The following is a 12997-nucleotide window of genomic DNA, read 5'->3' as shown; positions in this document are numbered from 1 at the left end:
GCATCTCTGTGTGTCTCTGTATAGGTGTCTGTGTGTATATCTCTGTGTGTCTGAGTGTGTCTGTGTGTGTCATGTGTGGTTTGTCTCTGTATGTTTCTCTCTGTGTGTGTGTGTGTGTGTGTGTGTGTGTGTGTTTGAATGTGTCTCTGTGTGTCTGTGTGTGGTGTATCTGTGTGTCTCTGTGTATGTGTCTGTGTGTCTAAGCGTGTGTTCCGAGTGTGTCTATGTGTGTCTTGCGTGGTTTGTTTCTCTGTGTGTGTGTGTGTGTGCCTGTATGTATGATGTATGTGTGAGTGCAGATGCATTGCACACATTTGGAAGCCAGAGAATCGCTTTGTAGAGCTGGGTCTCTCCTTCTGTTACTTGGGTTCCAAAAGTTTAATTCAGATCATCAGGTTTTGTGGCAAGCATCTCTACCTGCTGAACTATGGTTTTACCAGGCCTATTTGATTGCCATTTCACTTTGACAGGCAAGCACGACACCTTAGCTAATTGGATAGTAGCGCGCACAGGTAAAGCCAGCAGTCAGAGAGCTGAAACAGAAGAGTCAAAGAGTTCTAGGCCAGCCTGGCTATATAAAAAGACTTGTTGAAAGCTGAGGGAAAGAAGAAGAGATGGGCTTAGTGGTGAGCACCAGCATCTGGAGGTAAGGAAAGTAAGAAGACCACAGTTCCAAGGTTATCTAGCTAAGAATGAATCTGTGGCCAACCTTGGCTACATGAAAGGAAGGAGAGAAAGGGGAGTAGAAGGCAAATCCTACCCAGTGCGGCACTGCTCAGTCACAGCCACAGTTCTAGGGGAGCCTAGAGACATCCTACAGGCTGCACTCTGGCCAATGCGCAGCTTAAACCCGGAAGTCTGCCAAGCAGCTGGGCCAGGACGCCGAGGCTTACCTCCCTGCTCACACTGATTGTCTCAGTTCTCCTCCTTCTTAGACCCAAGCCATTTGCTCTCTCTTTGGGACTCACTCTTGGTATTATCCAAATTAGTATCTCCTAAACTATAATACTCCACACCCCCAGATAAAGCCATTTCATGCTTAACAGCCCCGATGTTGGTTATCAGCTTGTAACTGGTGCCCAGACCTTGGCACAACTGACGCCATGTTAGAGGCACCATTCTGACCCGAAACCCCAACACACAGGCCTCAACCCCCGCCAAAACTAGAACAAAGACCTGGCCCTTAGTTCCAGGAAAGGCCGTAGGTATACTAACCTCGCTTTTTGACTTCTGTAGTTCTGTTCCTTTATATATATATATCCAGGATATGGGGTTTGTGCATAAAAGACAAAGGGCTGTAAAGCTCAGGACAACTTGATTTGGGAGAGTTCCATTGCAGCTGCTGACCGGCAAGACTTTCTTTTTGGCTTTAAGAGTGTCCATGTGTGACCTCCAAGTGCTAACCTCACACCAAGCTGACAGTGCTCTGATGGCCTTTTTTTTTTTTTTTTTTTTTTTTTTTTTTTTTTTTTTTTTTTGGAGCTGGGGACCAAACCCAGGGCCTTGCGCTTGCTAGGCAAGCGCTCTACCACTGAGCTAAATCCCCAACCCCCTGACTGCCATTTCAAACAGAAGAAATTGCTGAAGTTCAGTGGACGATGCACTGGATTCTAATATTTGACCCATCCAATTCTTGTAGGGAACAAAAAATATGAAGAGGTTATTTTTTTTTCTTTTTTTCGGAGCTGGGGACCGAACCCAGTGCCTTGCGCTTGCTAGGCAAGCGCTCTACCACTGAGCTAAATCCCCAACCCCAAGAGGTTATTTTTGACAAGCGTTTCTCCCCTGCAGTACTATATAATTGACAAAATTATATAGACTTTCAGGATTTGATGTGAGATTTCGGTACACACACACACACACACACACACACACACACACACACTCATACACACTGTAAAAATAGACTGCCACCAATTCATTCACACATCCAATCCTAATTGTGTCTGATGAGTGCGTTCCAGAGCCCCCACCCCCACTCCCTTTGAGATAGGGTCTTAAGCTGGAAATTTAAAACTCGACAGATAGTCCTACAATAGAATACATCATGTGGAAGCGGGATAGGCAGACAGGATGGACAGACAGACAAGGTTTGAAAACTAGTGCTGATTTTTTTTGGTTGGCTGGGTTGGGTTGAGTAGACCAGGCTGGCCTCGAACTCAGACATCTGCTTATCTCTGTCTCCCAAATGCTGGGACTAAAAGCATGTACCACCATGCCCAGCACTAATGTTGAGCTTAGTCTTGGTCAGGAAAACTTCAGTTTGCAAAGAGTGTTGGTTATGGGAGGCGCTCACGATGGCTCAAAGCACTGAGAGTAAGTGACTGCTGTGTGCTTAGCCCTGATCAGAACATCTGTGTTACCTCCTCAGAGGCCGAGGGCACATCACAGAAGGAGAAAGACACAGTGTCCTGGAAATGGACAGCTATACAATGGTAGTGAGTTCTAGGCCAGCTGGGACTACGGTGTGAGATCCCGTCTCTAAAACTAAACGAAATAGGCTAACGAGAAAACTCAGCAGGTAAAGACACCTACTGCCAAACCTGAGGATCTCAGTTCAATCCCTGGGACTCACACGGTAGCAGAGAGAACGGGTCTGACCTCTGCACACGTGCTGTGTCGTTTGTGCGCATACATACACGCATACATACATGTATGCACACAAAATGGGGGGGTGCAACAGAAAATGTTTAGGAAAAAACAATTACAAAAAAAAAGTGGGCTCAAGGCTCTCTAGAACATAGATGAGATTAATTTACGGACCCAGAAGGGAGCTCAGCAGCAGAGCGCTCGCCCAGCATGGGCAAAGCCCAAAACGTGAACAGCGGTTCTCGTTTGTTTATTTCATACTAATTTAATGAGTTGTTTTTATTAAAATTGGCACCATGTTTAACAGAAGGAAGAGATAAATTCAAAATAAAGATCTATCAAGGCCCCAGCTGATACTGCTCCCAAAGCTGTGCGCCCCTGGGTCCTCTTTTCCTGATCTCTGCTGCAGGCCCTCCGTTCGCAGGCTTAGTAGCTCATTTTAATCACAGCAGCTTCCAACACCGATCTTGAAGGAAAAAGGGCTTTTCAGCTGGGCGGTTTCCGACCGTCTGTGCACCGAGGGCTCTCTGGGCTCCATCCAAGAGAGGTGAGCTGGGCTTCACCCTGAGACGCTTGCAGGCCATCGCAGCACAATGCGAAATGACTTTCTAACGCACGCAAAGCTTCCTGCAGGGAGTTCTATCTCCTGGACATGAACAGAAATTGCTGTAATTTTGTTCAGTTCTTTTTTTTTCTTTTTTTTTTAAAGATTTATTTTATTTATTATATATAAGTACACTGTAGCTGTCTTCAGATACACCAGAAGAGGGCATCGGATCTCTTTACAGATGGTTGTGAGCCACCATGTGGTTGCTGGGAATTGAACTCATGACCTCTGGAAGAACAGTCGGGTGTTCTTAACCACTGAGCCATCTCTCCAGCCCTCTTTTTTTTTCTTAATTTGCAGTTAAATGAAATTTGACAACAACGAGATGAATAACAGCCACATTAGGATCCAAGGCCAACACACCGGGCCTGTACAGAGCCAAAGACAAAACAGAAAAAACAAAAACAAACAAACAACAACAAAAAAAGAAAAACAGAGAAACCACTTTAATGAATCAAATTTGCTACAACAACCAGCCACTGGAAAGATCAAGATGGTCACAGGTGCAATCTTAGTGGAAAGGATCCTTAAAAAAATACTATTTTCAAAATAAAAATACATCGGGCAAAAAAAATAAATATCTGATAAAGGCAAAAGTATCTGTCACCCTTTTTCTTCTGGGCAACCTAATATAAATACCAGGTAATAAAAATATAAAATTCTTCTTCCCTGTCATAAGATAGAAGGATGGTAACACTCTAACTACCAAGCTCTTAGCATGCTTCTAAAACCACGCTAAGTCCATCATGCCAGAGACCTGTTGCTACGACCTGCACCCATCCCCCCTTCTGAAAACCACCCCCTTGCAGCACAGTTGTTAGAATGCTCACCCAGCATGACCATGGACATAGGTTCAATCCCCCAGCACCACCTACACCAGGCATGGTCATGTTTGCCTGCAGTCCCAGCATCTGGGAAGCAGAGGCAGGAATATTAGAAGTTCGAGGTCACCCTCAGTTACACAGTGAGTTTGACACCTACATAAAACTGTCTCCCAAGGGGTTGGGGATTTAGCTCAGTGGTAGAGCTCTTGCACAGCAAGCACAAGACCCTGGGTTTGGTCCCCAACTCTGAAAAAAAAAACTGTCTCCCAAAAATAAATGAATAAGGGCCAGAGAGGGGTTGGTGCACGATCATGAAGACCAGAGTTCAAATCCTAGCCCACGGGTTGGGGATTTAGCTCAGTGGTAGAGCGCTTGCCTAGGAAGCGAAAGGCCCTGGGTTCGGTCCCCAGCTCCGAAAAAAAAGAACCAAAAAAAAAAAAAAAAAATCCTAGCCCACCCACAAAAACCCAGGCATGGTGGTGAGGTTGTTGGAGACCATAATAACCTCTTTGACTTTTTATGGCTTTTACCCCTCTCTCCCCTCATCGGGGTCTGTCTCTGTACTGTTATACCACAGAGATCAGAAAGGTTGGGGAGCCCACTCTTCCCCAGGTAATCAAGACTTCTAGAGACAGACACCCTAATCCCTCCACCAGGAGCAGCACATAAACAGTTTTAGTGACAGAGAAAGTGGGGAGAGGAAATCACTGGATGGGATATCCTAACCCCAGATAAAACCCCACACTTTCTTATTGCTACTGGTCCCCTCACATCTATAAGATTTGTCAATAAACTGCACTGAGACATTTCCCTGTCTTTTAATTCTTCAATGGAGGAAAATAGGCCACAAGTTAGCCAGTATGTGTGGGGTGCTCCTAGAACCCTGGTGCTGAGGAAGCTGAGGCAAGAGGCTCTCTGAAGCCCACTGTCAAACTAGTCTTACCTGATTGGTGAGAGCCAGGCTCAGTGAGACACCCTGTCTCAAAGGGTAGAGAGAGTGGAAAGATGGCTTAGCAGTTAAGAGATACCAACAACCTCTTGGGGCACCCTTAGTTAGGGTTTGCATTACTGTGAAGAGACAACATGACCAAGGCAACTCTTATAAGGACAACATTTAATTGGGAACCTTACAGGTTCAAAGGTTCAGTCCATTATCAACAAGGCAGGAGAATGGCAGCATCCAGGCAGTTGTGGTGCAGGAGGAGCTGAGAGTTCTACATCTTCATCTGAAGGCTGCTAAGAGAAGACTGGCTCTCATGTGGTTAGGAAGGGGGTCTTGTTGCCAACCCCCATAATGACACACTTCCTCAAACAAGACCACACCTACTCTAACAAGGCCACACCTACTCTAACAAAGCCACACCTACTTCAACAAGGCCACACCTACTCCAACAAGGCCACACCTACTCCAACAAGGCCACACCTACTCCAACAAGGCCACACCTACTCTAACAAGGCCACACCTCCTAATAAGCCACCCACCGGGCCAAGCATATTCAAACCACCACAGGCCATTCCAGGAGAGTCTGAAGCTTTCTCCTCACCTCTGAGGGCATTACACTCAAGTGCACAAACACTCAGATACACACATATACACATCATAGCTTTTAAAACGTTTAATAAAATTATTTTAAAATGGGGGCTGGGCGTGGTGTGGTACATGCCTTTGATCCTATCACTCAGGAGGCAGAAGCAGACGGGAACTCTGTGAGTTCAAGACCAGCCTGGTCTACACAGTGAGTTCCAGGACAGCCAGGGTAACACAGTGAGACCTATCTCAATAAAATAAAATAAGATGTGGGGTGGTGGTGCACGCCTTTAATCCCAGCACTCGGGAGGCAGAGGCAGGTGGGTCTCTGTGAGTTCGAGGCCAGTCTGGTCTACAGAGAGAGTTCCAGAACAGCCAGGGCTACACAGAGAAAGTCTTGAAAATAAATAAATGAATAAATAAATTATTTAATTAATTAATTAATTAAATGAAACAAAATAAGATGGAGAGCAATAGACGAGGATCCCTGGCTTGATCTCTGGCCTCCACTCAAATGCACCTAACATGAATGTTCACCCATGCACACACATGTTTGCCCACACAGAAAGAAAGGAAGAAGAGAAGAAACTCATCATTATCAGTCAAAGACAACCACTTCGAGCCATTTGATATATTTCCTTTCAGTAATTTTTTTTCTGAAACGTGTTCTATTAAGATTTCGCATTAACATTTGAACATTTACGCAATATTATTTTTAAGACAAGAACGCTGTGTTTGTGGCATTGTTAAGAGCCCCGCCGCCCATCACTGGAAAGCACCATGTGCGGCTAAGCAGGAGCCCTGGGGAGTTGGTTGCAGGCTACCTGAAGGCTCAGGTTCCCTCAAACAGAAGACAGGACCTAAAGCATTCAGAACCAACCTAAAGATCAGCACGGCAGGGGTTGGGGATTTAGCTCAGTGGTAGAGCACTTGCCTAGCAAGCGCAAGATCCTGGGTTCGGTCCCCAGCTCCGAAAAAAAAAAAAAAAATCAGCACGGCTTGCACAAAACTCTTAACCGTGCTAATATTAATTTACCAACACGGGGCTGGAGAAATGGCTCAGCAGTTAAGAGCTCCGACTGCTCTTCCAGAGGTCCTGAGTTCAATTCCCAGTAACCACATGGTGGCTCACAACCATCTGTAATGAGGTCTGGTGTGTCTGAAGACAGCTACAGTGTACTAATATACATTAAATAAATAAATAAATAAATAAATAAATAAAAATTTACCAACACTCCTGGAAAGAATCAAAACCAAAACATAAATGTATTAAAGGTTTCTGAAACCATAGCTATGGATTAAACCCAGTCAACAAGCACCTATGACTGAGAGATGTGTGCCTAACGCCAGCCTTCCTTGAGATACAGTCAGTCTGTTTTCTGTTTCTATCCCAAAACATCAGAGCCCGGGTTCTTTACAAAGAAAAGGGGTCGGCTGGGCGATGTCTTATGGGTAAGACATGAGGCTATGAATTTAGATCTCCATATAAAAAGGCAGCTGATTTTTCTGAGCCCCGGCGGTGCATGCCGTGGAGCTTTCTCCAGTCTGCTCTGTCCTGACTCACTGCTGTTCGCTCCTGCTGAGGAACAAGTCGGTCAGGAAGCCGCACCTCAACCATGGCATTTAAAGACTCCCGTGGAGCCCGAAGTGGCTATTCACCGGATTCGAATCATGCTCACCAGCCGCCGCGTGAAGTCGCTGGAGAAGGTTTGTGCGGACTTGATCAGAGGCGCCAAGGAGAAGAATCTGAAAGTGAAAGGACCGGTGCGCACGTCTACCCAGACACTGAGAATCACTACCAGAAAAACACCTTGTGGTGAAGGTTCCGAGACGTGGGGTCGTTTCCAGATTAGAATCCACAAGCGACTCATTGACTTACACAGTCCTTCTGAGATTGTTAAGCGGATTACTTCCAACAGTATTGAGCCAGGAGTGGAGGTTGAAGTCACCATTGCAGATGCCTAAGTCAACTGTTTAAATAAATTGACTTAATTGTTGGTTTTTGTCTTGTTTTTTAAAAAGCCAGCTGATTAATTCCAGGGCTGGGAGGCAGAAAGATGAGTAGCCCAGGAGTAGCCCAGGAGCAACCAGTCTAACCAATTAGCGAGCTCCAGGTTCAGTGAGAAATGCTATCTCAAAAAATAGAACAGAGGTCCGGAGATGGTTCCGCAGTTTTGAGCACTTGCTGTTCTTGCAGAGGACCTGAGCTCCCAGCACACACATCAGGCCCAATAGACCCGACGCCCTCTGCTGGCCTTCATGGGTAACTGCACACATGCAGTGCCATAAGACAAGCAGGCACATACACAGGAAATAAAAGTAAATCTTTTCAATGGGCTCTGGAGAATGGGTTGGTGATTAAGAGCATTTGTGGAGACTCCTGTTTCAGGGGATCCAATACCCTCTTCTGGCTTCTCGGACACCAGGCATGAATGTGATACACACACACACACACACACACACACACACACACACACACACACACAAATTAAAGGAAGGAAGGAAGGGAGGAAGGGAGGGAGGGAGGGAGGGAGGGAGGAAGGAAGGGAGGGAGGGAGGAAGGAAGGAAGGGAGGGAGGGAGGAGGGAAGGGAGGGAGGGAGGGAGGAAGGAGGGAAGGAAGAAAAAAAGGAAGAAAAAAGAAAGAAGGTGCATTGTGCCGAGTTCTTGAATATAATTATGTAAGTGTGCTGGGGCCCTGGTCCTTGAAAAGATTCCTGAGCTGAAACTTACTGGATGTGCGAGGGATGTAAAATGCAGAGCAAAAACCCACGTGACTGTACCAGAGCATGAATGAGGGCTCAGTGACGGAACTCCGAGCACGATTGTTCACAGCGCTGACCCAAAAGCCAAACAATCCCGCTGGAGCGCTGCCTGTGATGCTCCCTCATAGATAGAAGGGTGGGGAGATTCATCGGATCCTCATCTGAGCATTCAGCCACTCCTCCCAGATACCTATAGACAATTCTTCCCTAATTGCACATGGTCTCAGAGGTCTCAGGAAAGGGGTAGAGTCTATGGGCTAGGAGAGCCTAGGGAAGGGGTCTCCATCCATGCAACCATAGAGACACCAACATCCATGCTAGGCAAAGACTTTTCCAGGGTGGCTGCTTTGGGGTCACCCATGGTCCTGTCAGTAACCCTTCACCCCAGGCTCTGTAAACAAATAAGCCAAATTAGCTCATTGGTCCCCTCGAGGGGACTCTGGTAAAACTGAACAATTTGAAGAAGGGGTGACAGTACCTAGTCCCCTCCAGGGGAAAACTCTCTCAACATAGGTAGTTCATAAAGAAGCTAGAGCAGGCAGGGACCAGAGAGTCACGAAGCTCTTAAAACGGCACAGCAGCAGCTCCTAGACCGACTAGTGATCTGTGGAAAAGTAGCAGAAAGTCTAGAAGCACTTCCTTGTTTCTAACAAGGCTACTGGATGAGATTCCAGGTGGGGCTGGCTAAGGCATCCTATGCTATGAAGATCCACCCTTGCCAGGGTCATCACCTCTAGTTGTTTGTGTGCCCTTAGGTGCCCTGTGAGATGTGCCCACGTAGATACAGAACAATCTAAGATCAGCCAAAGTCTTATCAAGGTGGAAATTTCCCCACCCGCTGGTACTGTCGTTCATCCAGCACACCGCGTACTGGCTGAGGCAAAGCTGAAGTGAAACACTCTCACCCTGTCTACGGCTCGCTGCCCGCACATCCCTTACAACACCTCTTCGTTCTTCATGACTCTACCTGGGACTCGGTAATTCTGTGTATACGTGTTTTCCTGTACATAGCTATCTCTACCACATGCATAACTTGTGCCCAAGGAAGGCAGAGGAGGGTGCCAGAGCACCTGGGACTAGAGATGCCCATGGCTGTGAGCTGTCATGTGGGTGCTGTGAACGGAAGCCAGGTCCTCTGCAAGAGCAAGTGCTGAACTGGACCCCAGCAGGAGAGTTCTTTAAACTACAGGAGGATCCTATAAACTGAGAGCCCCGGCCTAGGCTAGAAATAATAAAAATCGGAGGACAAAATGGCAGAGCTGTGTGTGGTGTTCCAGGGCTTTAGCAACAATGCATTAGCAACAATGCATGAGAGGGGGAAGCAGGGAGGTCAGAGTTCAAGGTCATCAAAGTCACCAGTCTGGACTCCATGATATGTTCAAAACAACAAGAGGAAACAGGAAACTCTCTCACGACAATGCCCGAGCTTATGTAGCTATCGCAGAACAGAACAGTTTCTGTTCTCATATTTGAGGCTAAACATTTTTCTGGCTCACTTTGTCATGGCTGACACCCTCCTCACAGAGGGATGCCACCCACAAACCGGAGTTAAATGTTTCGCATGAGAAACACAAGAGGCAGGAAGCCCATTAACCGTCTTCCAAAGACAACCTCCATTACAACAGATAACAGGCCCATTATACCATTAGTACAGCCCAGTGCACACAGACACAGTTATGCCCAGAAGTGCTTTGTACTGCCTCAGACTACTAAGGTTTTACTTTTCATTCCTTGGTATTTTCTTGTATACCAATAGGTTTGATTGCTAAGAGATAAGAATGTTTAAATTGTTCTTACTTTGATTATAAGGTAATAGAAAATCTAAAGGATTAGTGCTAAGAAAAATGTGCATTTTTTTAAACAGCTAACAGATACTTTGAGGCACTGTGTTTGTACATACATGTAACTGGTACTTCATCGGACAGTGCCTTCTTCCTGGGTCATGGTTATTATTGTCAATGTGACAAGATCTAGCTGAGTCAACTAGGAGACAAATCTCTGGGCATGTCTGTGAGAGGTTATCTCGGTTAGGGAAGCTTCACCTCAGGCCCCCGACCATTGCATGTGTCCACATTCTGCAGACTGCTGGCATTGCCAGGCACCAGCCATCCCTCAGTCTCCTGCTGCAACCAAGGCTACAGAGCTGGTGCCTCAAGTAATCAAACTCCTTGAGTGGGGAAGATGTTTGTTTTCATTTCTGCGCTATGTTGAGTTAGAGAAACATTTCGAGCAGTACCCATGCCTGTGTCTGGTTATCTCTCGGTGTGTTCCTGAAAGAGTTCTCGTTTCCTCACACAGCTTAGCAACCTGGCGATCTGGATTCAGACCTAAGGTTCATGAGGGGCTAAGCTAAGGAGCCACGCCTGGGTGCAAATTCCCACTGTCTCAACAACTGCCATTTTCTCCCCCAAAATCTGAGACTGTATAACTGGGTCAAACCAATCTATCTCTTTAGGGTAGGTTCATCCTGGGTCGTGTGCAAATGTAGTTCTGAAGAACCTAAATTACCCGGTGTTCCCAAAGATGGGCATCTCTGAAACCGGGCAATAGACACAGACTTGGGCTAGAGGTAAATCTCTTATGGTTACTGCTGTTGCCTTCTTTTCCTCCTCCTCTTCCTCCTCCCCCTACTTCTCCTCCCTCTCCTCCTCCTCCTTCTTCCTTCTAAATTCAATAAGTTGAAAACTCAAGGCCCCAAAACTCAAGGTCTTGCTAGAATATTTATAAGACCACTGTTCCTTTGAGAACTCTTTCAAGATCCTGGGTCCAGGAGACTAACTCCCTAAACTAAAGACAGAAATGATCAAAGGAGGGAAAACCAGATTATCCTTAAAATCTCATCAGGTGCCCCGAAAGTTAAGTCCAGAATCTGCTGAACAAAAGCCAGTGAGCTTCCTACAGCCGCCCCCACCGCCTCTTCTGCATTACTGAGAGGGAAGTCGGCCGCTGGGAGTGGCGGCGATGCCTGGAATTATCACAAAAGTCATTTCCATATTTTAAAAATCAGGGGGAAGCATGAAAAACAGGCCTTCCTTATTATTTCAAGTGGTCTTCTTTATAGTCCTCAAAGAGATGTTTCCTTTGGACTCTCATCGTAAGCTTTATTTGACACATAAGGAAAATTAAACCAACCTTTGATCACTTGATAGTCACCAAATCTCTCCGGACAAAATTAGAGGGGGAATCTGCCCAAACTCTTTCTCTACTAAAGACGTCTCTCCTGTGCTGAATAGCGCCATGTGAGACATGAAATGAAGAAGTCTGTCCCAAAGCAGTCACTGCACACCAGCAAGCTTTGACACTGCACCACGAAGACCGACAATAGCTTTCCATGCCGAGCCTGGTGGTCCACATCTTTAATCCCAGCACTCAGAAGGCAGACACAAGTGGACCCCTGTGGGGTTTGAGGTCATCCCGGTTCACACAGCGAGTTCTAGAACAACCAGGACTCCACAGTGAAACATTAGCTTTAGGGTTGCTGGGTTTTTTCTTTGCAAAAAAAACCTGTCTGTGTGACTGTGTGTGTAGTGTACGTGTAAGCACATGTTTGCGTGTGTGCTGGCTTTTCATAGGTGTGTTGGAAACCCAGTCCGGGTCCTTGTGTTTACCCGGCAGAAAGTTTCCTGACTGAGCCAACTTCCCAACCCCACATTTTCTTAATCTAAAAGTTCTGTTATCTTAAGAAGGAGTAGAAGTCATCTGATTTGTGTCAAATACAAATATTAAAAGAGGGGGATGGGTCAGTGGGTAAAGTTGCCTGCCACCAAGTAGATGACCTGGTTCTGGTACCCAGGAACCACAGGGTGGAAGGAGAGAACCAACTCCTGAAACAGGAGGTTTGAGATTTACCTGCCCCCCCCCACACACACACACACCACACAGACACACACACCACACAGACACACACACACATACACACACACCACACAGACACACACATACCACACACATACACACACAGACACACACACACCACACACATACACACACAAACACACACACACCACACACATACACAGACACACACACACCACATACACACAAAGACACAAACACACCACACACATACACACACACTATACACACACAGACACACATACACACCACATACACCACACACATAAACACACTACACATACCACACACACAAAGACACAAACACACCACACACATACACACACACACACTATACACACACAGACACACACACACATACACACACACCACACACATAAACACACTACACATACCACACACACACAAAGACACAAACACACCACATATGTACATACACACACAGACACACACATACACATACACACACAGACACACACAGACACACAAACCACACACACATACACACAAAGACACAAACACACCACACACATACACACATACACACACTATACACACAGACACACACCCCACATACACACACCACACACCATACACATAAACACACTACACACACCCCACACCCCACACACATACACCATACACACATACACACACACCACACACATAAACACACCATGCACACACACACAGTACACACATATACACACAAAGACATAAACACACCACACACATACACACACTATACACACACAGACACACACCTCACATACACACACCACACACCATACACATAAACACACTACACACACCCCACACACACCTCACAC

The 12997-nt window shown here is 46.2% G+C and overlaps 1 protein-coding gene across 1 annotated transcript; it reads left to right on the top strand.

The window, feature by feature from the left end:
* The first annotated feature begins 7015 nt into the window (after positions 1-7015).
* On the top strand, positions 7016-7527 carry Rps20l3 (ribosomal protein S20 like 3). The gene has a single exon (XM_039098070.2). The coding sequence runs from the start codon at positions 7016-7018 to the stop codon at positions 7511-7513; it is 498 nt and encodes a 165-aa protein (XP_038953998.2). The 3' UTR covers positions 7514-7527.
* The last annotated feature ends 5470 nt before the right edge of the window (positions 7528-12997 follow it).

The sequence above is a fragment of the Rattus norvegicus genome, chromosome 19, assembly GCF_036323735.1.
Source record: "Rattus norvegicus strain BN/NHsdMcwi chromosome 19, GRCr8, whole genome shotgun sequence".
Lineage (NCBI taxonomy): Eukaryota > Metazoa > Chordata > Mammalia > Rodentia > Muridae > Rattus > Rattus norvegicus.
Note: the sequence above shows the minus strand (reverse complement) of the source record. Positions and strands in the feature narration are given on the sequence as shown.

Excerpts from the sequence above, each read along its gene's own strand:
- Rps20l3 (XM_039098070.2), top strand. The coding sequence starts at position 7,016 with ATGAATTTAGATCTCCATATAAAAAGGCAGCTGATTTTTCTGAGCCCC.